Source organism: Acanthamoeba castellanii, assembly GCF_000313135.1.
Source record: "Acanthamoeba castellanii str. Neff unplaced genomic scaffold scf7180000084774, whole genome shotgun sequence".
Classification (NCBI taxonomy): domain Eukaryota; phylum Discosea; order Longamoebia; family Acanthamoebidae; genus Acanthamoeba; species Acanthamoeba castellanii.
Window position 1 is genome coordinate 41,861 of NW_004457384.1, and position 26,182 is coordinate 68,042.

General features: G+C 60.1%; 7 protein-coding genes across 7 annotated transcripts in view; 2 read left to right on the top strand and 5 right to left on the bottom strand.

Moving 5' to 3' along the window:
* Positions 1–1,067, bottom strand: part of ACA1_275560 (uncharacterized protein) — a gene marked incomplete at both ends in the record, with an annotated part of 1,607 nt that extends 540 nt beyond the window's left edge. The window contains 4 exons of the mRNA XM_004337347.1: positions 84–195; positions 286–481; positions 573–669; positions 777–1,067. Of these exons, the coding sequence (XP_004337395.1) occupies positions 84–195; positions 286–481; positions 573–669; positions 777–1,067 (696 nt within the window). The remainder of the gene's footprint in view (positions 1–83; positions 196–285; positions 482–572; positions 670–776) is intronic.
* A 75-nt stretch (positions 1,068–1,142) lies between these two features.
* ACA1_275570 (uncharacterized protein) lies at positions 1,143–2,989 on the bottom strand (the record flags this gene model as incomplete). Its single annotated transcript, XM_004337348.1, has 8 exons — positions 1,143–1,510; positions 1,597–1,660; positions 1,726–1,790; positions 1,873–2,013; positions 2,097–2,224; positions 2,331–2,456; positions 2,515–2,581; positions 2,887–2,989. The coding sequence occupies 8 exons, from the start codon at positions 2,987–2,989 to the stop codon at positions 1,143–1,145; spliced, it is 1,062 nt and encodes a 353-aa protein (XP_004337396.1).
* A 201-nt stretch (positions 2,990–3,190) lies between these two features.
* Positions 3,191–5,045, top strand: ACA1_275580 (uncharacterized protein; the record flags this gene model as incomplete). Its single annotated transcript, XM_004337349.1, has 5 exons — positions 3,191–3,916; positions 4,063–4,141; positions 4,245–4,340; positions 4,477–4,522; positions 4,655–5,045. The coding sequence occupies 5 exons, from the start codon at positions 3,191–3,193 to the stop codon at positions 5,043–5,045; spliced, it is 1,338 nt and encodes a 445-aa protein (XP_004337397.1).
* Positions 5,046–5,130: 85 nt separating this feature from the next.
* ACA1_275590 (DUF1264 domain protein) lies at positions 5,131–6,430 on the bottom strand (the record flags this gene model as incomplete). The annotated part of the gene is made up of 7 exons (XM_004337350.1): positions 5,131–5,277; positions 5,374–5,453; positions 5,512–5,617; positions 5,702–5,777; positions 5,918–6,027; positions 6,120–6,238; positions 6,367–6,430. The coding sequence occupies 7 exons, from the start codon at positions 6,428–6,430 to the stop codon at positions 5,131–5,133; spliced, it is 702 nt and encodes a 233-aa protein (XP_004337398.1).
* A 969-nt stretch (positions 6,431–7,399) lies between these two features.
* On the top strand, positions 7,400–8,513 carry ACA1_275600 (uncharacterized protein; the record flags this gene model as incomplete). The annotated part of the gene is made up of 4 exons (XM_004337351.1): positions 7,400–7,731; positions 7,838–8,084; positions 8,156–8,274; positions 8,348–8,513. 4 exons carry the CDS (start codon positions 7,400–7,402, stop codon positions 8,511–8,513), a joined length of 864 nt encoding a protein of 287 aa, XP_004337399.1.
* Positions 8,514–9,656: 1,143 nt separating this feature from the next.
* Positions 9,657–11,028, bottom strand: ACA1_275610 (uncharacterized protein; the record flags this gene model as incomplete). The annotated part of the gene is made up of 5 exons (XM_004337352.1): positions 9,657–9,705; positions 9,812–10,063; positions 10,150–10,235; positions 10,309–10,554; positions 10,657–11,028. The coding sequence occupies 5 exons, from the start codon at positions 11,026–11,028 to the stop codon at positions 9,657–9,659; spliced, it is 1,005 nt and encodes a 334-aa protein (XP_004337400.1).
* A 1,364-nt stretch (positions 11,029–12,392) lies between these two features.
* ACA1_275620 (uncharacterized protein) lies at positions 12,393–26,040 on the bottom strand (the record flags this gene model as incomplete). Its single annotated transcript, XM_004337353.1, has 43 exons — positions 12,393–12,763; positions 12,816–12,823; positions 12,852–12,960; positions 13,046–13,727; positions 13,830–14,101; positions 14,206–14,407; positions 14,525–14,884; positions 15,000–15,305; positions 15,415–15,615; positions 15,726–15,899; positions 15,999–16,112; positions 16,210–16,473; positions 16,530–16,790; positions 16,860–17,082; positions 17,163–17,365; positions 17,445–17,721; positions 18,013–18,185; positions 18,280–18,400; positions 18,481–18,926; positions 19,006–19,062; positions 19,137–19,392; positions 19,467–19,651; positions 19,730–20,446; positions 20,531–20,756; positions 20,833–20,945; positions 21,016–21,096; positions 21,194–21,407; positions 21,509–21,778; positions 21,872–21,999; positions 22,059–22,157; positions 22,273–22,455; positions 22,531–22,627; positions 22,720–22,886; positions 22,975–23,136; positions 23,220–23,304; positions 23,389–23,510; positions 23,621–23,823; positions 23,951–24,140; positions 24,244–24,431; positions 24,537–24,640; positions 24,986–25,158; positions 25,284–25,724; positions 25,897–26,040. 43 exons carry the CDS (start codon positions 26,038–26,040, stop codon positions 12,393–12,395), a joined length of 9,372 nt encoding a protein of 3,123 aa, XP_004337401.1.
* Between the last annotated feature and the right edge of the window lie 142 nt (positions 26,041–26,182).

Consider the following 26,182-nt stretch of genomic DNA (forward strand, 5'->3'; position numbering starts at 1 on the left):
GGCATGTGTTGCGTGGCGCAACACTTTGATCGTTAGCACGAGGTCTGGCGCACAGAAGACGAAGGACGCGAACGCGCACGCACCTCGCGGGAGAAGTTGAGACCGATGCGACGGCGGAGCTCGTGGCCCAGAATCCACTTCATGGCTTCCTTGATGTCAACGATGGTAGACTTGTCTTCAAACTCTTCCGTAAATCTTCGAAGTGATTGTAGCATGTCAGGCGATTGATGATCGTGCGTGCGTGTGTGCGTGTGCGTGTGCGTGTGCGTACGTATAGAAACGTACTTGTGCGTGGCGAGGAGGTGGTAGTGGAGGGCGTATTGGCGGGTGACGGTGGAGGCCGGCATGGTGATGGTGAGCGAGTAGTCCGAGAACTCGTACTTGCCGGTGCCTCCCGTCAGAGCCGCCAGCAGCGGTCCCATGAACTTGTCCGACTGCACGTTCTGCAACGTGCCCAGGCAAGCCACGCACGCAGCCGCCTCTGCCCAGCGAGACACGTCGATGCATAGTGAGACATGGAAAGACGTGTCTTGTCGATGCAGGATGGCGAGGAGGAGGAGGCAAGTGCATACCGGTGGCTTGTGAGCGGGCGCGCCAGTCGCTGCCATCGGACCTGCGCTCGGTCTCGGGGAGAGTTGCCCACAGCGACTCCATGATGCAGCGGAGCACCTGGACCCATGCATGACATTTTTTTTTTACACAAAATCGTTAAAATCGAGTAGAAAGCAATTGGAACGAGAAGTAGAAGTGAGAGAGGAGCCAAGGGTGCTGGGTACGGGAAGGGGCTCGCGATAGAGGGAGAAGACGCGTTGCCCGAGGAAACGGAGGGCACAGAGCTCGCAGCAGCCACATCGAAGGAGGGTGAACAGGCCGGGAATTCGCGCTTTCATGTCGCTATCGTGGATCACCTCACCCACGTAGCGCCCGGCAGCTGCAGATTCGGCTTCAGTCGCGGTAAAGGGTGAAACCGTCGCCGCCTCTGTCTTGGCCTCCGTTTGATCTGTTTCCATCTTGGCCTGATTGGCAACAGATTCCCCTCCCTTTGCCTCCTCCTTGTGGATGTCCATATCCGCCGAATCAGATGCGGCAACCCCGCCAGACACTCCTTCTTGCTGCTCGCCCTCCATTCCAGATGAAGATTTTCACACACCATTCTTTTCTTTTGAAGAAAAATATTTCTTTCTAATTTCCTGAACACACCGGCAAGTGTGGTTGCAATGCAAAAAGGTGGCCCTCCTCTGCTTGTCGCGAGGAAAGGGGACTAGTAGACCGACGTGCGCGTTCGTGTGTACTGGAGGAGGGCCGTGCTCTCGGAGGAGACCACCTCTGTCGGGCCCACGTGCGGGAAGGCGAGGTTGTTGTCCTCGTCCTGCAGGTCGTTGGTGGAATCCGTGTCGCCGCCCGGCTCCTCGTCGCTGTTGGCGTAGAGGTCCTCGATGAACTGGTTGTCGCGCACGGCCTTCTCCTTGCTTGTTGTCACTATGTACACTTGTAACGCCGACGGCACCAGCTGTGTGTCGTGTGTGTGTGTGTGTCGTGTGTGTGCGGGTTACATTAGCACCACTGCGCACACACTCGCAGGTAAGTCGATCGTACCTCGGGCACGTAATAGGCCATAAAAATAAATAAAGTGGGGTGCAAGTAGCTGCCAGTCACCGGCCTGGCCAGCAGGAAAGAACGACGTCAGTGGTGCGCAAGCGAGGGGAAAAGTCGGTCGAAGAGTACCGGTAGAGGAACATGACGACTCGACAACAGAAGCAGGCGGTGAAGATCATGGTCGTCCCGAGCATCTAAGAAGAACGTCAGCGGTATTATAAAGAAGAAGAAGAAGAAGAAGACAGGGAGCGTGTCGAGAGTTTGAATCGTTTGTACCTTCCACACCTCCTTCATGTCGCCCCAGAGCTGAGTGGCCTGGGCTCGACGCTCGACCAGAATGCGGAGGCCGTAGACGAGGAAGAGCACGGCGTAGATCAAAAAGAGACAGGCGTCGGCGATGATGTTGGCGTCGTAGATCTGTGTGTGCCACGCCATGCCACGCCATGACGCAACGCAATGCAACGCACAGAAGCCGTGTGTCGTGTCAGATAATTGGCGACGTGAGAAGCCTTGGTCAAGAGAGACGCGTACGGGGTCACCGTCTCGCTCTTCGCCCGACGCCAGGAAGAGAATCAAGATTGCCATCTGAAAGATGTAGATCGCGACCACCGTGACCACGAACACCCATCTGCAGACATGCCACATGAGAGTTGCGTGTGAGTGTCGTGGTGTGCGGCGAGCACCAAGCCGAGGCAACGAGAAAATGCCAAAGCGGACGAAGAAGGAGGAACTACCGCAGGCGCGGAAGGAAGGCGCCGACGCCGTCGACGTCGATGTAGTTGCGATGGTAGGTCTCCATCCAGTAGAAGAGCACCAGCAGGAAAGAAGTGAAGTAGAGGCAGAAGGCGATGCGGTTCAATCTGCGACACGTGTAGCGTGAGTTTTTGTGAGCTATGCAAGAGTAGAGGCGGTGGGTACATGAAGGTTACGGGTGACTCATCGTCGGTCTGGTAGAAGGTGCGCAGAGCAAGCCATACCCACCGCACTGGCCACAACAGAACAAGAAGACACCGTAGGTTCAGGAGGGAATCGTTTGGAAAAGTTGGCTGCACTTTCGAGGTGCGCATTATTAATATTGATTTGATTTATCTCAATCGTAAATAAAACCAATTTCATCAGGTACTATAATCAAATCAACATGCTCGCCTCTTCTTTTATTAAAAAAATTAAATTTATAATAAATAATCGGGGGGGGGGCAAAGGGTCGATTGGGAAGGTGCGCGGTACCACAGAGAAAGGAGAAGAGGAAGCAGTGGAAGACAGTTTGGACGGAGACGCGAAAGCAGGAACCTGTGCGAAAGCCCGTCCATACGTAGGCCGCGATAGTGATCACGAGCAGCGTCGAGTACATGCTCAGCCCCACCACTCCATCTATCAGGTCCGTGGTGGCCATTCCTCCGCCATGGACCACTGGGGTACTCTTCGATCGCGCTCTGTGCGTGTCCTCCCTTCTCCCTGCTCCAAATCACGTAACTAAAAAGGTTGGATTTATTGTCCATATTATTCCTATTTCCTAAATATTAAGAATATTTATTTTATTTGTTTGTATTTGAATTATGAATAAATAAATTTGGCTTCACTTTGTTGGTTGAAGATGACGGAGAGCGCCTTTCCGATCAAGCACGAGTGGGGTGGCCACGGCCGGGGCCGCTACGTGGTGAGCGCCCGGCCCATCAAGCGAGGTGAAGTGGTGCTCGAGGCCCTGCCCTACGCCCTCGCACCCAAACTCCCCTCCCTCACCTGCACCCGCTGCTTCCGCTTTCATCCACCATCTTCAACTTCATCTCCCACCTCTCCATCTCCATCATCTTCGGAGTTGCAAACCTCCCAATTTGCGGATGTGAGCGACGATGAAGATGAAGATGAAGACAGAGTTGGCGCGGCCCAGGTCTCATCCACATCATCGACGAAGCTGCATCCGTGCTCGCTGGGCTGTGGCGCGGCGTTCTACTGCTCGCCGGCCGAGGAGGCGGACGACCGGCCGCTGCACGGCCTCGAGTGCGTGGCCTGGCGGCGCGTGCGCGAGGTGGGCGCCTCGATGGAGCTCACCGAGAGCGAGGAGGCCGAGCTGCGGCTCGTCTTCCGGATCGCGGCGCGACACCACCGCGAGACGCTCGACCACCGGTTCGCCGATGATGAAGCCGAAGCCGAGGAGGCCGATGATGAAGATGAAGACAAGAGCAACAAAAAGAAGAGGAAGAAGAAGGGGATGGACAACATGCAGAACGAACTGACGGAGCCCACCTACGACGACGTCCTACGGTTATGCTCCAACCGCGAGAAGCGACCAATTGAGGTCCGCCAGTCCTCCTTTTCGTGGGTGTGTCGTGCGTGTCGTGCGTGTCGTGTGCGTGTGCGTGTGCGTGTGCGTGTGCGTAGTGCGTAGTGCGTGTCGTGAGCGTGGCTGTTGACTGACGATTTGATGTGCGCATGCAGGAGATGACGTTCTGGCGGAGGGTGGTACAGCGGGTGGTGGCGCCGCTGGCGCAGACCTCAGAGTCGTCCGCGGGCCGAGGAGTCGCCTGGTCCAAATACGATTTTGTAGGTTGGCCGTACACCCCAAGCGATTGCTTGAATTTATTTATAATTATATTTAAACTTTTATCTCACCTCTGCGCTGACCTGCGGCCACCCCGAAAACACGACAGAGCTGATCTGCAAGAACCTGTGCAATGGATTCGGCTTGCGCGGTGCCGGAGGGCAGTGCTACGCCTACGGTGTCTACCCGGCCGCGAGCTACTTCAGTACACACCGCCCCTCGTCGCACACAACACACACGCGACACATGCACACGACACACACACACACACCGCACACAATGAAGTTCTGACCCTTTGTTCAGACCATTCGTGCTACCCCAACATTTGCCGAATTGAGCAGGATGCTGGCCAAGCCGCACCGGGCCGCAGGCGACAGAGGTCAGTCAGTACTCCCTTTCCCTTCTTTGTAGCTTCTATGCAACCTGTTCACACACGCACTCGCTTGTGCGTGCTTTGTGTCGTGTGTTGCATTTGTGTTGAATGGACAACAACAACAACAACAACAACAACAGCATCAGGTTCGTCGCGCTGGTCGACATTCCCGCCGGCCGCGAGCTTAGTCTGTCCTACATCGACGGGAGCAAGCCCACCGAGCAGCGGCGGCTCGCGCTCAGCAGCATCTACTTTTTCCACTGCATGTGCGCCCGATGCGAGACCAGCAGCAGCACCAGCGGTGGCAAGGGCAAGGGCGGCAAGACGAACAACAACAACAAGAAGAAGCGGCACAAGGACGACTACGTGCAGCGGTTCGTGTGCGGGAGCTGCACCAAGAACAACGGGCGCGGCGTCATGTACCCCGTCTCGCCCACCCACAACCGATGCAACCTGTGCCACCGAACCGCCGCGGTGGTGGCCCACCAGCGAGGCCCCAAGACTGTCGCCCGGCCTGCCACCACACAACAACAATAATAGAAGGCCTTGACTTGTTGGGACAAACTCCAACGGAGCACCGACAACGGAGATGAGCTCCATGTAGGCCACGAGCAACACAGCTCTAGAGAGACGCGCTGGACCCATAAACACCAGCCCCCGGCAGAGCGGTCGGCATGGTGGTGGTGGCCGCCTCCTTCAGCTCGAACTGGTAGGCTGGTCCCTTTTCCCACGAGTTGGCGCCAGGATCGACCTCGGGCACGGGGATGTCCTGGCGCGGACTCGGGTGAGTATGAGGGTTCAACTGCGGAGGTGGTGGACTGGTGGGCACCAGGCCAACAGCAGTGGTTAAAAGATAGGAGGATACCTCGCGTCCCTTGCGGCAGGCCTCCGTGTCGATGCCCAGCTTGCCGTGCACTCGGTCCAGCAGGCCCTTGTCCAGTTGGTCTGTGCACAGATGCGGGGAAGTTCACATCGTGTCGTGTCGTGTCGTGTCGTGTCGTACCGTCGGCGGTGAGGGCCATCATGAGACGTGGCGGACCCATGGGCAGCGGGTCGCCGCGGTCGACCTGCCAGAAGTGGAACACCTTGCCGTAGGTCTTGATGAACCCCTGCTCCCCCCCCCACACGCACGAGTCGTTATCGGTTAGGCCTGGCCCCACCGGCGAGCATAGCGGGCTTTCACCCGGGCGTACCTCCATGAACTTGTGCTCCGCTACCGATGGTACGCCCGGGAGCACCAACATCCCCGACTTGACCTCATAGTGGTGGCTGAACGGCCACACGACACACGACACACGCACACAACACACACAGCACGACACGACACGACAAACAGCACCACACATAGATCGTGCACAAAAGTCAGACAAAGAATGTTGGAGAAGGGCGAGTGGTGGTCCGGAACACACCTGTGCCACAGCTTCTTCTCGTCCTCGGGGAGGGTCTTGAACAGACGCTCGGACACGACGTACTCCACGCCGATCAGCCGCGCGTTCTCCTCGTTCGAGTCGAAGATGAGCTGCGCACCAGTCAGCAGACGGGGAAAAACTCATGGCCGCCTCATGAGCGCTTGAGTAGAAAAAGATAAGATCACAGGATCAGCGCACGTACGCACTGGTGGACCTCGTCGTTGATGCAGGAGCAGTAGTGGTGGGCCTCCACCTGACGCTTGACGTCCCCCGAGTAGAAGTGGAGCGCGCACAGGTGCAGGTGGACCTGCTCGAGCGGTGCTGCACACGTAGGAAGGAAGGAAGGGGCCTTAGCGCGGGGTCCGTCGTGTGCGTCGTGTGCGTCGTGTGCGGTGTGTGACGAGTGCGCAGAAGCCGGGACAGTGCCTGCTGAAGGTGGAGCTGCGTACCTTTGGACTGTAGGAGGCTGGCGCCGGCCTCGGCTGCCTTGAGTTTGAGCCACTCCGTGGTCATCGACTTGGCTTCACGTAAAAGGTGGGGTGGTGAGGTGAAGTGTGTTGTGTTGGGTTAGGCAAACTATGATAGTTTTTGTGCTCGCTCGCGGCCCTGGCCTGACTGTCCTTGTCCCGCCCGAGTCTCTTCCTCGCTTGCATTTCCCTTTTCTCTCCACCTCTTTTCGACCACCCTTCAGCTTCTTCTTCTTGCTGCTGCTGCCGCGAGGAGAAGAGGTTGATCCCGCAGGCCGGTTGATGGAGTGGAGAGGACGAAGCTGCAACTTGATGCAGTTGATGGAGCGCCTGCCCAGCGTGGGTAGACGTAGGGCGGGGTTCATTTGTATTACACAAGTGCGTGTAGTGCCGCCTGAGAGCATGTACAAGAAGAAGAAGAATAAAGGTGTGCTCGTGCTACCTGCGGCCTTTGCCCTTTTTCTGGTGTGGATGGAACGATGGATCATCACGTGAGATATGAGATGTGAGATGCAGTAGATTGTAGGGAAGGTACCATGGCTTGCTGCATGCAGGTGTTGAACTGGACGAACTCCTTTTGACACACGCCCTTCTCCAGCTCTGTCAGCTTGCCTGCCAAGCACTGCCCATACACGCCCGCCTGCAGTCATGAAGATCGATGAGCACGTTTTCGGGCTCTAAGAAGCGTCGTAAGTGCAGGAAGCACAAAAGCACCTCTTCGGAGCACTGAGCGAACGAGGAGCTGAGGAGCGACACCCAGCGCCGCGATGAAGACGTGGCTGGTCCGCTCATCTTCTTGTTTCTTTATTTCTTTTCTCTTGGCTCCATTTCTTTATTTCTTTTCTCTTGGCTCCATTTCTTTATTTCTTTTCTCTTGGCTCCAGCCCCACGTACCTATCCCCCATTGCTTCTTGTTCATCTTACAAAGATTCACGTTTGCATGTTCTAGGACACCCTCATCTTTTTCGTTATTCCTTCGGCTACTTCATGATTTAACCCATCATCCGCCAATCAGATGCGTCGAGGGCTCCGCTGGGTGTCGCAGGCAGCGGCTGTGGCGGTGCCGGTGGCCATCGGCATTCCGCTGGCCGTCGATGGCGCCATGACCATCTACACGGGCTACGCCAGCGCCGAGTGGCCGGCCGCCAAGGCCACCGTCACCCGCTTCCTGGCCGTGCCCGTCGCTGAGGCCGAGACCGAGGCCGAGGCTGACGAGGCCCAGCAACAGCAGCAGCAGGTGGCGCCGCGGGCGCGGTGGCACGACGTGCGGCGACGGATCGACCGACTGCTCAACAGCCAACACACGCTCGACTTCACCGTCGAGTTTGAATACACCCTGCCCGACGGGTCCGTGCTCTCTGCTTTCTCTCTCTTGCCCTCATCTTACCGTAAGTGAGAGCGACTCACGCGCGTGTGCGATGTCGTGTGCGGCGTGTGCGATCGATTGGCACAGAAAGACGTACGTGGGGACGTCGAAGCGGGACGCCAACTTTCCGAGCCGGCTCGACCTGGAGTGTCCGTCGTGCATGATGCAGGCCGAGACCATCATCGACTTCTTCGGCCACCCGGGCAAGCAGTTCCTCCTCTTCTACCACCCCGCGCGACCCACCGCCTTCACCAAACCACCTGCGGCCGCCCGCGCGCCGCCCTTCCTGCGCTCCCTCCTCGCCCGCCGGGAAAAGGGCAGCGACCAGCCCGAGGTGCGCCTCGGTCGCAATCGCCGCGACGTGTATGCGATGTTTTGGGCTGACCGACTGGTCTGGTGGTGCAGGGCCGGTATCCGCTGTACAGCCTGGACGCGGGGATGATCGCGCCCACGGCCTACGAGCGACTGGCCTGGGGCAGCGCTCTGGTCGGCGTGGGCGGACTCGGCCTGCACCCGCGCTACAGGTTCGGTTGTTTCGTCATTGCTGTCGTCATCGTCGTCTTCTTTCTTGTTCGTAATCGTCGTGGTCATCAACAGGACCCAATCATGGACGCAGCGTCTGACAACACAGCGGGGCCTGTTTCCGGTGTTCTGCTTGGCCGTGGCCAGCGGCGTCTCAGCGTTCGGGCTGAGTCTCTTTCTTGAGTCGCGCCTCGCCGCCTCTGCTGCCGCCAACAACAAACGATCTGGCGGTGGACCATGACCATGAGGAAATAAAGAGAGAGAGAGATGTCGTGCTTTCTCGATCGCTTGGTTGGTGGCTTTGGTGTGCCGTGCGAGAGACGCGCAGTACGTTGAAACCCATTGACACCAGACCTCTTCCAATGCAAAAGAAGAAGAAGAAATGGGGGGGGGGCGAGGTTGAGGATACAATCGTGTTGGTTTGGTTCTCCTACGAAGGAGGACGAAAAGGAGGAGAAGAAGAAGAAATTGGAAGACACACAAGGTCGCATCAACGCAACCCGGGCCATTGTTTGATGGCCCGGCATTGCTCGGGATCGCACTGTCGCCAGTAGTTGATGCTCGTTACATGTCGTCGTCGTCATCATCTTCTCCGCGTTCCTGTACATCTACCGTTTCCCCCCCCCTGGAGGCCAGGCTACGCTTCTTCCCGCGTCTGTTGCAGGTGTGGAAACAACACATAGAAACATGAGAAGTTAGTTCGTGCATGAGAGAACGAGAGAAGTGAGAAGCAGCAAAGTGAAAGTGAAGGGACGTACGGGAAGGGCGCGCTGGTCCTCGCCCTAATCGCTGGTGGTCGGCGCATCGGGCTCTGTGGCCCGGAATGCCGCCGCCGCCACTCGAGGCCAGGCTACGCTTCTTCCCGCTTCTGTGGTGCGTGTAACATATGATCAGTTGGTTGGTCAGTGAATGGAAGATGCACACAGAGAGCGAGAGGTTGAAAGACGTACGGGAAGGGTGCGCTGGTCCTCGCCCTAATCGCGGGCGGTCGGCTCATCGGGCTCTGTGGCCCGGAATGCCGCCGCCACTGCTCAAGGCCAGGCTACTCTTCTTCCCGCGTCTGTCGCACGCGCAACATAGAAATATGAGAAGTCAGTTCGTGAAAGGAAGCAAATTGAGAAGCAGCAAAGTGAAAGTGAAGGGACGTACGGGAAGGGTGCGCTGGTCCTCGCCCTTATCATGGTCGCTGATGATGGTGACCACGCGCCGATCTTGAGATGGATCGGTGGGTGGTCGTCTTCGTTGTAGTAGTAGTAGTAGTTGATGATGATGATTGTGTTCTTCTTGCCGGTCGTGCCGGTCGTCCGTCGCTCGTCGTTCCTCTCTCTCTTTTTTTTTTTTTTGGTCTTGACTCCTCCGTCCGCTCGAGGGTTGGCGGTGGCGGTTAGGCGAGGGTGGCCCACATCCCACCTTCGCTCAAGTCAGTCGCGTTCCTGTTTGTCGTTCCAACATAAAACCCCCCAAACGGTTAGCGAACGAGTTCAGCAGCAGACGACTCGCGAGCAAGAAGAAAGAGAAAGAGAAAGAGAGAGCGCGTACAGGAGGGCGGCGGGCAGCCGGCTGAGAACGGCCTGGAGCTGTTGGTCGTACACCGGCGGGAGGTCGGCCACGTCGAAAAACTGGCCCATGGTCATCGGGTTGAGCGGGGCCTCCTCGGGGCCTGCGTGGCGGCCGCGGAGGTCCTCAAGTACGACCCACTCCTCCGCATCGTCAATTGACGAATCCTCTTGGTCTTGCTCTTCTTCTTCTTCTTGACGTTGATTCTTGACCCGTTCGCACCAGTTGGTGTCGCTGCATGAATGATGATGAAGATGAACAACCAGATTAGAGGCCGCCAATCAATCAATACAACAAATCGGGAAGTATTAAGGACGTACATAGGAGGGAGGAGGGCCACGTCGATGAACTGGCCCATCAGCATTGGGTTGAGTTGAAATTCGTCGTTGTCATCGTGCGCCTCCTCCTAATTGTTGTCGATTTTTGAGATTGATCAAAACGCAATCGGCAAACAATTGCGATGTGAGCCAGAAGCGTACCGGCATGACTTCAGATTGTTGGCATTCCTCGCTCACGCACATCGCCGTGCTGAGGCAGGCGATCTCGCCTTTGGCCTCCTTGAGCAGGCTGACGAGCGGGCGCGTCTCCTTGGTGGGGATCTCATCTTGGGAGGCGAGCGGGTGCGTCTCCTCGGCGGTAATCTTGGGGGCCTCGGCCAGCTCCTTGGCCCTCTTGGCCGTCTCGACTGCCGCCTCGACAATGGCCAGCAAGTGGGCCGCCCATTGCTGTCGGGCGGCTTCCGTGCGTTTCTAATGGGTTGTTGTGGCGATTAATCAAATGCGGAATAAATAAATAATCGAAAGTACAATGAGCAAATGGGGGGGTACGTTGGTGGCCTTGGTGAGAACGGTGGTGATCACCGCGATGATCATCATGTCGAACAGCACCACACACATGGTGTAGTGGTGTCGTTGCTCGACCGAAAGAGTCCACAGACTCTTCTCCGTCGTGATGTAATGGCGGCCGACGCGGAACGGCGGAACCTCCTTCATGGAGCGGGCAGACTTCGCCACCAACAACGACCAGAAGTGGTCGTCGCTGGTCGAAGCGAAGCTGGCCTGAGGTACGATCGACTGCTCCATGCGAACGGTCAAGTCGATCGTGGCGAAGGTTGGGCCGGCGGTGGTGAAGAGGAACCCGATAGTGAGGGTCATCATCGCCAAGAACCAGAGAGCAAACTTGATGGTGTTGTTCATCATGTTGGTGAGCTGTGTGTTGCTTGCTTGCTTGTTGGTTGAAACGACAAAAGAAAAAGGCCAACGTTCCACCTTCTTGGTCTTCGCGAAGGTCACGGCGACCGGCCACGTCACCCCAAAAACACAATGCCCAAAAAAGGAAGTGGAGGAAAAGGACACCAATCACAATCACACAAATAAAGTAAATAACTGGAATACTTCGTGTAGCTGTGGCGAAAGATGAAAGCAACGCTGGCAGCACATCCCGAGATGTTCGAGCATAGAGATGGCAATCGGTGCATGCCTTGGGGACAAATCGAAACGATTCTTCTTTACTTCTTCCTTCTCCCCCCTTTGCCCATGCCTCATGGGCACCAACATCGCAGCTTTCACAACGTCCTGCTCTTGACGACTTTGAACGTTGCTCCTGACGGCAACACGTCCCAACGGCATCCTCACCCTTGCCCATCTAGACAGCTCTCGCCCCCCATTGCCGCCGACGCAGGCCTGAGAGATGTGGAGAGGCCAAACGGTGCACCTTTGGGGACAAATCGAAACGACTCTTCTGGTACGGTACCGTACTTCTTTCTTCCCCTTTGCCCATCGCCTTCTACAGAAGCCCAGGTAGGTACAACTCCACAACCCTGCCATCAAATGGTTTCAATTGTGGCCTGTGTATGTACGGCGGTACCGCAAGATTCGCGGCTGTACTTCCCCCCCCCCGCCAGGATGTGTGCCAGTGTGGCTCTTCACTCTCAAGTAGTACTTCGAAGCAGTGAGCCCGCCATAGAGTGGTGCTCAGCCAATAAATACACCAAGAGTTGTCTTCGCCCCCGCTTGCCTTTCATCTCTTTTCGCCTGCGTGAGGCGGTGGCGAGTTTCTTTTCCGTTGTATTTGGCCGCCCTTGAACCGGCGAGCAGACTGCTCCGCAGCGGCCGAGGAACAGGCTGCATCCTCAAGTCGTACGGAACCAGGGACGAAGAGAATCATAATGATGGTGGTGGTGGTGATGCTACCAACGACTGACGAAGAATAAACCAACAAAGATGACCACCGACAAGGATTGCACAGGTTCGAGTCTAACAAACAAGTGAGCAGCCTTCTCCTTCTTTGTTGTGGTCGTCTTACGAGGGGGGAGGGAGGGCTTCACATACCGATAGCTTCGTTGGGATCTTGGCCAGCGACTCGTCAGGACTTGTGTTGGTGGTGGAAGTCTTCAGCTCCTCCGCTCCAGCTGTTGTGTGGTGTTGACCGGTAGCCACTTGCCTAATGCCGCACCCCCCCCCAATGAAACTGAAAAGAAAAGCTGTCTGCTGGTGGGCTTTGGCGCACTGTGATCTTTTTCCGTTTATTTTGTACAAGAGGAAGAGCACCACCATCATCATCATCAACCTTTGGCGTTGGGGGAGGGCAGGGTGAGGAGGCGGGTGAGGAACGTGCAGAGGGTATTGACGAGGGCCGTGAGGTCGGCCTCCTCCTGTCGGTCCTCCTCCGCGTCGGTGCCCACCGACTCGGTGAGCCGTCGGCAGATGTACAGCCGCGGCTGGCCCTCGCCCACCTCGGCCGATAATGATGGCATCATCGACGAGGGCGACGACGGCACCGACGACGATGCCGACGAGAGCCAGGGCATGTTGAACACGGCCGGCTGGGGCGGCGGCGATGAAGGCGGCGACGAGGGCAGGGCCGGCGCGCCCGGCAGGGCCAGGTGGATGAGGAGGTCGGCGACGCGGCCGACATGAGGAAGAGGTGGCGGCACTGTGGGGTGAGGAGCACATGGGCGCGCTCGCGGTAGACCTCGCCCAGGTACTTGAGCACCTGGTGCCAGGGCAGTCCCATCCCGTACACGAGCGCCAGCGACGGGTCGACGTCGTCGATGGCGCGCCACCTGGCCATCTGCATCAGCAGACACACCTCGGCCTCGCTCATTACGCCCGAACCGTCTCCTCCCGAGCCTGCACGCCGCACACAACGTCAAACAACGCCGTACACGCATGACCGCACGCACGCACTCACACCATCGCACACGCAAGACCGCACCTGGGTAGGATGGAAGCTTGCTGAGCTTGAGCCACAGGTCGTCCCGGCGTCGGTGCATGGCGGCGGTGTCGACCACCTCGCGCAGTCGGCGCGCAGCGGCCTCGCCCACCTCGCCCATGGCACCGGCGATGTCGATGTCGAGATCGAGTTCGCCCACGGCCGACGGCGCGCGCGGCGACGCCAGCGGCACCGTGTGCGACGGCGTCGTGCGGAGAATGAACATCTTGATCCGCATCACACGCGGCGTGTAGGTTGCGGCCGCCGACACGCCCTCCTGCTGCTGGACCAGCGTCGGCTGACGACTGCTGGTGCCGCCGCCGAGGAAACTGCCCTCGCGGCCGCCGGGGAGGAGCTTGCCGACGAGGCTGCCCTCGCGGCCGCTCGGCAGGCCGGAGAGGAGGGACGGCTGCGGGACGAACGAGGCACCGCCGGTGTTGGCCGCGCCCGGCGTGGAAGTGACGGACGACGCCGTGGTGGTTGCTGACGTGGCAGTCGAGATGCCCAGCGCCGACATGCGATTCGATGACGAGGCGGTGCTCGACGAGGCCGATGAAGACGACGACGACGACGACGACGCTTGAAGAGTGTCGGGCAGCACGAAGGCCACCACCGAGTAGACCTCGTGCAGCTGCGAGGCCGGCGTCGGCGCCGTGAAATAGAACGCTGGCACGATGCCGCGCGCCTGTGTGACGGCCAAGCCCAGGTCAGCTGTGTGCCGGCCCAGCCCGGTACAGACGGGCAAAGCAAATAAATAACCGCGTTTTGGGTGGAAATGGGAGCGTACGTCGAGGGTGCGAAGACCGTAGCGGGAGGAGTGTCGGCAGATGAACTGGAACAGTTCGATGGGACCGATGCGGATGCCGTTGTTGGGCAGTGGAATGGAAAGAATGCGGGCTGCGAGCTGGTTGCGCGCGTAGGAGGGCGGCGCCGGCACGTCCTGCGACAGCGAGTGGAGGGTGGCGAGCCACTCGGCCGACGGCAGCGGCGGCAGCGCAGCGTCGGGCGCCGCCAGGAACGAGTGCAGCGCCTCCACGTGGAAATCATACACCGACGACCCTGCGAGTAGTGGTAGGCCACCATCAGAAAGAAAGAAGCGAAGGGCGCAAAGAACGAAAGAGGCGGGGAAAAAAGCGACAACTTAATGAAGAATGGATGCGTACCCAGGTGGAGCTGATGTCGCACGCGGCCGCACTCGCGGACCATCTGCTTGCCCCAGTTCTTGCTGCGGGATTCTGCGGCGGGGGCGGGCAGCTGCAGGCCGTAGACGTCGCAGGCCACGAAGCGACCGCGGAGCGCGACCGCGAGCAGCAGCACGCCCTCGTCACCCACCGGTTTGTACAGGTACGCCGTTCGCCCTTGATCCTGTGCAATGCAAAAACGAGAGGGTAAGCCACGACACACACGACGCGCATGACATGCACGCACACGCACACACGCACACACGACACACAGCACACAGCACACAGCACACAGCAGTACCGGATCGTTGGGGGCGTGTGCGGGGAGGGAGGTGCCGCCGAGCAGTCGGAGGTAGCGGGTGTACTGCTCGAGGAATTTGTAGGCCACGTCCTGCGCCCAGTCGGATTCGCTCGCGGCCTGCTTGGGCTGGGCCGAGAGGTAGAGCCGCTCCGACGAGGGCGGCGCCGTGGGTGCCTGCTTGGTGTGGCCGGCGGTGAAGCGGAACGGCACGCGGTAGCAGCACACGACACGCGCCGAATGGGTGATCGTCTGCGCGTGGTTGGCGTGGCCCTGCGGACCCACCCGCCCGTCGTTCCGGACCGATATCACGTTGTGCCGCCACTGGGAGGTCACGCGCACCAGATCGTACAGCTTCTTCATCTGTTGTGCCGCACACAAACAACAATAACAATAAATATAGCGAAAATCACATAAGCAATGACGGTAATAACAACGAATGATAAGAACAAGAACAAGAAATAAGCAGAGGGCGCACCCGGGTGTGGTGGTGCGCGGCGATTTCCTTGAGTTGGTAGCCGTGTCGGGCGAGTGGGTTGGGTTCGTTGGCGAGAGGCGTGCGGTGGAGCGGAACGGTGGGCGCCTTGTTCTGGAGGACGAGGTCGAAGTCCTCCTCCTTGCCAGCGCTGCCGCCATCGCCGCGGTCCCTGCCCCGCGAGCCCGCCCCGGGCGTCCCCTGCGCGCCCTGACCCGCGCCTCTCGCACCGCCTCCGCCCTCGCGCCGGGCCTCGGACTTGGGCGTTTGTGGAGGCAACGCCGGCTGCGGGATTAACGCCTCCATTGCCTGCGTGTGCGGTGTGCGTTGCGGTGTGCGGTGAACGTGAGCGTTAGCGGTGTGCGCGTGTGCGATGAGCTCAGGGAAAATTGTTAGAAGCTGAGCTGGGGTGTGGTACCTCGATGGAGAAGGGAGAAGCGGCGGCGCCGCTCTTCTCGGCGCCGCCCTTGGGCGTGGTGGGCATCGGAACGCCGCGGAGGAAGCGCAGCGCCGCCGGGATCTGTCGACCGGGCGCAGGACCACCGCCGGGAGTCGCGGACGATCCGCCGGCGGGCGTGGGCTTGGGCAAATGACTCAAGCGGCAGTAGAGCCCCATTTTCTGAAAGAATTCGATGAATGTCAGTGCGCACGAGTCAAAAGGCGGCCAACGGCGTGTGCGGTGGTGTTTCTGGCGTGTGAGTGTTGTGTGTCGGTGCGTGTCGTGCGTACCTGATACAGAATGCGTTGCAGGACTACGTCGCGCTGACGAGCCCACCCGGCGTGCTGCTCGACGAAGGACGAGAGGCGCTCGGTCAACGACGTGGCCCAGTTGTAGGTCAGCACCTCGGCCCGATCGGCGGTGATCTTGCCGATGGCGAACCACCGGCGTCGGCCCACCGACACCTGGTCCACCGACGACGGCCCGCCGCCGCCGGCCCCGCCGATGCCACTTCCGACTCGCGCGCCTCCGGTCACCTGCGCGAACAGCGTGTGGTGGGGCACCGTGGGGCCCTCCTTGCGGTCCTCCTCGATCTGCGCCGTCTCGCTGTCGCCCACGACGATCGTGAAGAGGAACTTTTGCTTGTTGGCAATCAGCACCTTGGGCACCTTCCGCGCCTGTGGTGGGAGTGTGAACGAAAAGAAAGAGAAATCCGATAAGAAAATGCGGTCGCGGCGAGACACTTCACAAGAGCTGGATCGGGCCGGGGCGCACCTCGACGCTATGCACAGCGTCCGGGTAGCGCACGAGGAGCGTGGGTTTCGATGCGGGTCGCATGTCGTGAAGCAGCGTGAGCAGGCTGGTGACGAAGGTCTGGAGTTCCCAGGCGCCCATGGACACGGGACCACCGACGAGGTTGACCGACGGGCTGCTGATCGCCGCCGCCTGTTCCAGCAGATCGCGCGCGGCCAAGGGCATGGCCGCCCGACGCAGTGCGCTCGTTTCCAGGGCGTAGTCCAAGAGAGTCTTACGGAGGGTCTGGCGTTAGTGCAATCGCACGCGATAACTACACGACGCACGGTGATGGTAGGTACCTGGTGAATCCGCTCCGACAGCTTCTGGGAGAGGGCGTCGATGGAGAGGCCACCGCGGCCCCACATGTCGATGGCGATGCGGTACCGGCACTCGCGCTCGTCCGTGCGGGCGAGGGAGGGGGAGTACTGGGGCAGCTGCGCCCGCACGATGCTGAGCCACTCGTCGATCTGGGGGCGGTCGGCCGCCTGCGGGACGTGAGGCACCCGCAGCACCGTCCGCCCGTGGGCGTCCAGCAGCCGTATGAACACGCACGCCATGCCCTGCCGACAGCTCTCATCAGCACACAACCGCACGACACGCGACCACACAAAAGGGGGGTGGGCGCGAACCTGTCCTATTTCGCCGCCGGCGCCTCCCGGCCCGGAGGCGGCGCCCTGGTTGTAGAGGAACATGAAGTCGGCTTCGGTGATGGTCACGAGTTCGTCGGTCTGCTCGTCCTCCGGGGCTGTCACGGTCACTGTCGGCACGGCGTCGACCTCGCCCGTGACGCTGGGCGAGTCCAGCGTAGGCCGCCCCGACGGTCCGACCGCGAACTGCATGCGGTACAGCAGCCTGCACGTGCGCATGATGACGTCACGTATGACACGTCAGCATGAGTCAGCACGAGAAAAGGGGGAGTGGGGGCGTTGTACAGGAGGAGATTCTGCCGAAGGAGGTGGAGGAAGAGGTAGCAGTCGGAGAGGACCAACGGCAGGCCCAGTGTGACGGACTTGTCGGGGACGGGCGAGGGCTGGAGGAAGGCCACGTCCTCGGCGGTGAGCTTCAGCAGCGGGTTGCGCAGCAGCAGGCTCGAGATGACCGCCAGGGTTGTCGACGACAGTCGGCTTTCGACCACCTGACCAGCGCAAACTGACAGTTAGCATTCGCGCACACTGCATCACCGCACACGCATAAAACAAAGAAGAAGGGCACACCTCGCGCAGTTGGTCGGCGATCTCGGCGCCGACTTCTTCGACGCCAAACACCTCGACCTGGAGCACGTAGCCGGTCGGCTCCTCCTCCCCGAGGAGGCCGTCCTTGTCCGCGCCGCCGCGGACCAGCGAGAGCTCGCCGCTCCGCGAGCCCATCCGCTTCAGCTCCTGGCTGTCCCGCAGCGCGGCGACCTGCGGCGATCGGGCCTGAGGCCTGACGTCCGCCTCGGACACCTTCTTCGCCACCGGCGTTGGCGTCGCAACTCCCGTCGACTCCTTGCTCTGGGGGGTCGCGGGGGACTCGACCTTGGCGGCGACCGGCGCCGGCGAGGGCTCCTTGCCCTCCTGCTGCGCCTCTGCCTGGGCCACGGTGAGAGCCGACAGGCGCAGATAGAACGTGTTGCCGGTTTTTTCCTGGTTTCGCCATGGAATTCAAGTTTAGTACATTCTTGTGCGTCGTGCGGATCATGTGCGTGTCGTGTCGTGTCGTTGGTCGTGTCGTTGGTCGTGTCGTGTCGTGTCGTGTCGTGTCGCATCAATGATGTGTGCGTGCCGTACCTTGTAGACGAACATGTGCCGACGGTTGCCGATGGCAAAGGGGTCGAGGACGGCACCGATCACGGCGCGTAGTGCCGCGTCGGGCTCGAGCCTGCGATGAAGAGGGAATCGGATGACATGCACCCGCGGACAGGCAAAGCGACCCGGCCGGTAGGCCTCCAAGTCGAAGAACAACGGGTTCGCCCGCTGCACGCGCGCAAGACAAGGCATTTGAGTAATTCGTTACAAACCACGCCCCATTATCAAATGAAAGGCAAAGCTGGTGTGGTATGGTACGTACCTCCTTGCCGACGTGAAGGATGAAGTTGTCTTGCCAGGCGCTGCGTTGCGTCTTCTCCTTTTCGTCGCTCTCGGATGGCGGAATGAGCAGCGCCGAGCAATGCGACGTCTTATGCAACGACCTGGAAAATAGATTCGTGTGCGTGGCGTTGGCACTCGTGGCGGTGGTATTAAGGCGAAGAATTTGACGGCAAGGGCGTACCACAAGAGGATTTCCTGGTTCACGCGACGCACGAGGTGCGCAATGGACCGCTCGGCGCGCATGACCACCGCGCGAGCCTCCTCGGGCGTGAGCCGGCCTCGCTGGAATCGCAGTCGCACCCGCGGGCCGTTGATTCGGCTGTCCTCCGGCGTGATGATGAGCCAATAGGGAAGCTTGTTCTTCTCGCCCTTTCCCTCGCGGCCTTCTCTGTCGCTGGCCTCGTCGTCGTCGTCGTCGTCTTCTTCGCTCAAACGCTCATCTTCGAGGTCGGCGTGGAGAAGGCCCTCCACACTGCTGTCGCCGTCATCGACATTGTCGACCTCGTCGACCGCCTCGTCGGGCAGCGCGAGGAAGTCCTCGCCGACCGGCTGCAGTCGTAGCGCGTCTGCCTGTGCCTGCGGCCGCGCCAACTGCCGCAGGAATATCTGCATTCCCTTGCCCGCTTCCTGTTCATTTCCCGGGGTTAGTCCACAACGCGATTCAATCCTATCGCCGGCCCAAGAGCTCTTGGGACTGGAAGCGCACCAGAAAGACCAGCGGGTACACAGCCACATGTCGTCTGCCTGACGGGAGCGAATCAACCTGCACCAAAGCAATCAGCCGTTAGCACGCGACGCACGACACGCACGACACACGACACACAACACACACGATACCTGCTGCACGACGACACCCAGAGTGTCTTCGCGGAGGTCGACGCCACCGGCGGGTCCGAGACGGAGGGACTGGCGGATCTTGTCGAGCGTGTAGAGGGTGAGCGAGGCGTGGATCTCCGCGCGCAGTACCGTCATGGCGTTGAGGATCGGGGCCGGCAGCGTGTTGTACGGCCGCGGGATGTCGTGAGCGCCCGACTGGCCCGCGGCGTGATTGCCGTGCGATTGCGAGCGTCCGTGGTGGCCGTGGTGATCCGATCTGCCAACCAACCAACCAACAATCAGATCTTGCTCTCGCTCGCCACTCAACAATCAGAGATCATCGCTACGTACCTTCGGGCGTTGGTGCCGCGGGTGAGCTCCTCAAAGTAGTCGCCGGTCGACGCGTTCCTGGGCGTGGGCAGCGGGGGCAGCGTGAGCGCCACCACCTGCAGGACCACCTTGCCCCGCGACGTGCGGAGGAACGAGGCGCTGCTCTGGGAGTGGAGGTAGTCGAACGCGTCCGCCTCCACATCCTCCTGCACCAATCAGCGTTTTACGTTGAGTCCGGAGACACTGGTGAGCATCCACCAATCTAAACTCTGAGAAATCAATACCTGGATGTCGGGGTCATCGGTGTCGGTGTCGGTCGAGAAGCTGCGCAGCGGCTTGGGCGTCATGCCGTCGGTCCCGGTGTCGGTGTCCTCGCCGATGTCGGTCGCGTCGGTGACGTCCGTGTCATCGCCGTAGGTGTCGTCGCCGTAGTCCGACAGCTCGGTCCCGCTGCCCATCGAGTCCTTCATTCCGTTGCTCTCCCCCAGCGCGTCCTCGTCGGCGTCGATGTCGGTGTCGACGCCGGCCTTGTCGGCCTTGTTGGGCTTGATGGCCGACGAGGCGCGCGACACGGCCGTCGATATGGGGTCGACCTTGAGGAAGAACGGGAACGGGAACACGCCCACGGACGGGTTGCGCCGCATGAGGCTGGCCGTCGGTAGCGGCTGGGTCATCATCATCTGCTGCTGCGACTGCGGCGCGTAGAAGAGAAGCTCCTCCTTCCAGAACGACTCCTCCTCGTCGCTGGGCCCGCCGCCGTCATCTTCGTCGTCGTCGGCGGCGTCGTCGGCCTCGCCGCCGTCGGCGTCGCTCGGCTTACCGGTGTAAAAGTAGAGCCCGGCCGAGCCGGCGGTGACCGGTCGGTAGGCCTCGGCCACGATGCTGCGCAGCCGCTCCTCGAGCGCCAAGATGGAGTCGCCCTCGGGCGCGTGCGCCCGCAGTATGCGCAGGTACTGCGAGAAGTCGACCGGCATGTGGTATTGCGCGCACGTGGCCAAGCCCTAGAATTTCAAACAGCCATCACACACGTCAGCGCGTGCTCAGGAATGCACTGTGGGCGAGGGCTAGCGTGTGTCGACACATACCAGGGCGATGTCGTGCGGGTGCACGGGCGCACCATCGCGGAGCGCCGTGTAGACGGCCTTGACGAAGGCCCGCTTGTAGAGCCGGTGCACGGCGCGAACGACCAGCGCGGCAGAGGTGGTCATACGATTCAGCGCCTGGCCTCGCTCCTTGTCCGTCTCGTAGTCGCCCAGCGAAAGCAACAATTCGCGCACGACGCGCGAGTGCATGGTTGGCTGATGCGCCACGCTGAAAAATCAAGTGTGTGCGTGTGCGGTGAGACACAACATGTAACGGACCTGGGGTTGTCGAGAGAGAAACGTACGCATCACGCGAGCATTCGTAGTATCGGATGGGGAAGGTCGGGTTGTGTGTGTGCGACGAAGGCGCGTGGTAGGGCGGCAGGACGGCGAGCACCACACGGATGTTGGACATGACCTGCAGGATCACAATCGTTAGCCCGAGCCGGCTCGCGTTGTAGACTGGCCACGATATTCCGAGTGCGCACCTTGGTGAAGCAACGCTGCCCCGCGACCTCGTCTTCGTTGGCCTCCTCGGACTGAGACATCATCCTCTCATCCACCTTCACCTGCTCACGTTTACATAGGAGGTGGGAATTGAGTCAGTGAGTCAGTGGCCACTGGTGCCGAGTGTCGGGTGATGCTCGGGCGCAGTGTCAACCGCACCTCACAGTCGGTGAGCACGCGCAGGGCCACGGCGAGCATGTTGTAGAGCGCCTTGTTGGCCGCCGCCTGCGCGGATCCGGCCGCGCTCTCGGCCTCCTCGGGTGAGGCGTCGGGAGACGGCAGTGGCAGGAACGGACTGAGCATCGGGTACGACTCCTCCGCCTTGAGACCAAAGGCGATCAAACTCCGCACGCTTACGCCCGGTCGCTGCAGGCTGTGCTCATTTGGTGAGATAAAATAAAAAGGAATCAAAAAACGCAATAATAATACTAACAAATTATAATAAATCATAAATAATAATCGATAGGCACGAACCTGTACTCGAGACTGACGCCTGAGTCGTAGTCGTCGATGGCCGACCCTTCGATCTGGAAGCCGGGGTTGAGCGGCGGGAGAGCGATGGAGAGCTCGATGCGCGAGCCCGGCGCCCGGTTGACGTGGTTGCTCAGCAGGTCGAACGAGCACAGCGCGAAGATGACCCGGCAGTCGGCCTGGTAGAGCGACTCGGCCGCCTCCTCCCATATCTCGCGCTCCGAGAGGGTGCGCCGGCCGCCGTTGGCCATGCCCGAGTCCAACGTGTAGGTTCTGACCACTCGCATGTGAGCAGACGCGTGCGAAAGTTGTGGTGTGTGCCGTGTGTGCCATGTGCGCTTGGTGGTTGACGGGGGGGGGGCTCACCCGTATTGAGGCTCGATCCAGAGCTCGGTCACCAGGTGGGACGGCGGGTGCTGGTAGAGCACATATTGCACCACGCAGCCCGCATATCGTCCAGCGGCGTGCCCGGACGAGACACGGAAACTCATTTCCTGTTGGCGCGGGTCAGCGAGTGCGCTGTGCGTGTCGTGTGGTGCAGTTTTTTCTGTACCTTGACAAGATTGAAATGGGGCGCTGAAGTGAGCAACAGGAAGTGATCCCGCAGACGCGCTGCCATGAGCAGCTTCGCCGCCGCTGCCCTTGTGTCGTCCTGTGTGTAGAATAACGTACCAAAGCGAAACGGAAACGAAAAGTAATTAGAAATCGTTCAAACACAGTCTCCCCCCACACACACAACCAATCCAGGGTGGTTGAGCCGAGCGTACCTCCGGTATGGGCCACACCCAGCGCTTCTTCCACAGGTAGGTCCCCAGCAGCGGCACGGTGGGCGCATTGAGGGAGGGCAGGCTGCCTTCCCGCGCGTCGGCCACGTCCTTCGGCTCGTACTTGACCACGATCGGCCGGAAGAGCTTGCTGAAACTGCCAAACTGCCGGGTCTCGCGCTTCTCCTGAACCATTTTCACCAGAATTTGAATTGGTGATTCGTTATTTTCGGAGATAAAGCCTTGTTGTGTGGTACGTACGCCGACTTTGGCTTCGTTGATCCTGCGCTTGAGGTTGCGCAGCGCCGACCGCCTCTCTGCGGGCCGCGCGAAGAAAGACAGGTGCGCCACCACAAAACTGCGCAGAGAAATTAAATCAAAAAGTGAGCCGCACCGCGCTTCGCTCGGGCACCGCTGCTGCGGTGATGACGTGTAGAGAGGGGTACACACCTGTTGGTCTCCCAGCTCAGTCGCAGGAGGCAGAAGGAGGGCGAGGCAGAGGCGGTGGAGGAGGGCGGAAGGAGCTTCACGAACACCGACTGCGAGTCGCCGAAGGAGGTCCAGTCGCGGCACACCGCAGTCAGCGTCTCCCTCGCCGGCTGATACAGCTGGTTCAACTGTTCACCACGACACGACACGACACGCGCACGACACACGCGTCAATTGGCGTGTTGAAGGCGGGAGGAGAAGTGGTCGGCCGCGTACCTGGTGGCGCGAGGCGGTGCTCAGGCTCTCGGCGGCGTGCTCCACCCCGTTGGGGAAGAGCGAGGACTCGGGCAGCAGCAGGAGCTCCAGCTTCTCCGTCTTGAGCCATCGGTGCAGTCGCCCACGTAGGGCCGGCAGGAGCTCCGAAAATCGCCGGCGTTGCTGCGCGGCGGCACGCGATTGAACGGAAGATGAGTCGTCGAGGGAATCTCGCAGTGGGTGGGCGGGCGGGTGGTTGGGTGTACCTCTTCCTCCCGGGCCAGCCGGTCCTCCGTTTCAGTGCTCACGGCTGCGCTCCATTTCGAACGAGACGGCCCAGGACCCGCGTGTCTGGTGGCAAGTGTGATCATCGCAGGTTCCAAAGAGAGCAAGGACGACGCGCACGCAAAGCAACGAGACACACACGCGGCATACCCTTCGGGAGCGAGCAGGGCCAGCTTGGACATCTTGGTGAGGAGCACCCGGAGGACTCGGTCGGTCTCGGCGATCTCCTCCACGAATTGCTGGATGGGCGAGTGTTGCGTGTAGCCCGGTTTCTGCATCGATGAGGGCCAGCAAAGTCAATAAAGCTCAGCTCCTGCCGCATGGGCGTGCGGTGGTGCGTGTGCGATTACGCATGTGCGGTGGTGCGCGTGCGTGTGCGTACGTGTCGGTTTTGGCTATCGAATCGGTGAAGAAAGTCGCGGTGGGCGGCAAGGTAGATGCGGATGTGGAGGGTCCCCAGGAGCGAGCTGAAGTTGGACTGGCCCAGGGAACCCCTCCGCGACGTGGAACCAGAGGTGAGCCAGTACTCGAGGCTGACGTCCGGCTGCCACCCCAGTCGCAGCCGCGCGGCCACCTCTCCCTTGCCTGGAACACACACACACACACACACACACACACACACACACACACACACACACACACCACACACACGAATGGTAGCCATGGCTCAGAACTGGGCAGAAGCCAGAGTTGTGGGTGAGTGAAGGCGTACTCTCATCGAAGACCAGGTTGTGCAGCTGGAAGCCCTCCTGCAGCCGCAGGTCGACGACGTGCGACAGGTGGCAGTCCAGGTGGTACTCGCGCACCTTCAAGCGGCCCACGGGAATCTCGGGCGGAGGGTACGAGACCCACGGAAACGGATGATTCACCGCCACCGTCGGAGGCAGCATGCTCGGCAGCAACTGCACACGGCCAACTGATCAGTGTGTCGTGTCGTGTGCGTGTGGTGTCGTTGGTCGTGTCGTTGGTTGTGCAGCATGTGCCGTGGTGGGGAGTGATGCGTACTGGATCGCTCATGCCGCCGGCCATGTCCGATTCAGGGCGCATGAGTTTGAACTCTTTGATAAGCAAGTGTCGCTGGATGGCTGTGCAGGCGAGGTCGTTTGCCACGTCCTCCACGGGCCGGTCGCTCAGCAGGTCATCCTCCTGAATGAACTGGCCGGAGGTGCAGTTGCACAGGAAGCGCAGCATGTCTGGTCCGGACGAGCTTCGAGTGAGATGGGCGCAGAAAATTGAACTGCACACGCACACGCACACGCACCACCGCACATAGCAGTAACGATATGTCTCGTATTTACCTGTGTCGGGGATGTAGCCAAAGTGGCAGGAGGGCCGGTCCTCGAATCCGTCGAGCAGGATCACCGAGCATGAGATGTCCTCCCGGTTCAACAGCATGACGTAGCTGTCGTAGGTGCGTCCGTCGGGGATGGGCGTCACACCGTCGGTAATCACTGTGCACAGCGAACAATCAACAACGGCAATCAACGGCAATCAGCGCTCCGCCCGCTAGCGATCACGTGGGTTTTAAAGTAACGTCATCACGCAGGGCTGATGCGTACGAATGAGGCCCGGGCTGGCGTCGTGGGGGAGGAGTGTGAGCGCGAACACTCCGTTTTGCAGAGCGACACGAAGGTCGGGTGTGGCGAGTTGAGGTCTTGTGTTCAGTGAGGTGTGTGGTTGTGGTTGTGGTTGTGGTGCCATTAGCATGGACCGAGGGCGGAACGCAGCGAGGCGGGGAGGTGGGTACGTGTTGAGATAGATGTGAGCGATGTCGGTTTCGAGATGCTTGAGCTGCTTCTTCAGCGTAGCGAGCAGGGAGTGAGCATTCGCCGAGGTGAGCAATGCGCCTTGCACCAACACTCGGAATGTGTCGCCGGTAGAACCCTGAGCGAGCACCGACACAAACACCTCCAGCACAACCTGCACTCGTTGAACACCACCGTGAGTTACCGCACACGCACACGCACACGCACGCACACAAGCACACAAGCACACCACACAAGCACACACGTGCGATTCAACGTCACAGGGGATGATTAGGGCACCTCTATGTTGAGTGCGGGGAACACGATCGGCTTGATCAGCTCCAGGAAGCAGTGCTCCAGCACGGTGTAGAAGTGCTCGTAGAGAACGCTCCCCGACGGGGTGAGGCTCGCCACCGACGGGCTTATGTCGAGGGAGAACACCAGGCGGTGACGCGCGTAGATTGTGTACACGCTGCTGCCGGGCTTGAGCGCCAGCGGCTGTGTGGCGGCCACCGGACCGGCGATCACGGCGGTGGTGGCCGCTGGGGCGACCGCGTCGCTGGCCTTGGCGGCCGCCGTGTGCTTGCCGACGACGACGAGGGTGGCGGCGCTGTTGTCCTTGGAGGCCGTGCGGAGGGTACCGCGCTTCGACAGCCGCTTGGTCTCCGAGGCAGACAGGAGGAAGTGCGAGCCCAGCCGCGTGGTGGCCGAGAGCATGAATAGCCCGAGCGCTTCATCGTCCTGCACAGTTGTACAGCAAACGCAAGAAACAGATGCAAGCACGACAATTAGCAAAGTCCATTGCTTGCATTGCGACAATTTAAGGAAGAAATTAAAATCTGAATGGAGATCGTGAGGGAGAAATCCCACTCAATCAAGTGAGAGGAATAATGATGATGGATCGGAGGCGCACCTCTGCGACCTCTAACGAGGTGGCGGCAAGCAGTCGCTCTACAAACCACAGGAGACGGTCATTGCGAGCAAAGGAGGAGTGATCCGAGACCACCAAGAAGAGCTCATTCGTTGCCAAAGGCTCAGCATTCGGTAGTGCCGCCATGTGCTTGCCCCTTGCGGCCGCAATCGAGCATGCGAATTCGGCGACTGATGTGTGTTGCTACTTGCTTTTGCTTTTCACTTGTTTTCTCAGACGAACCCGCGAAAAAGAAAACCAAACAAAACTCTGAACGCCGCACAAGAGG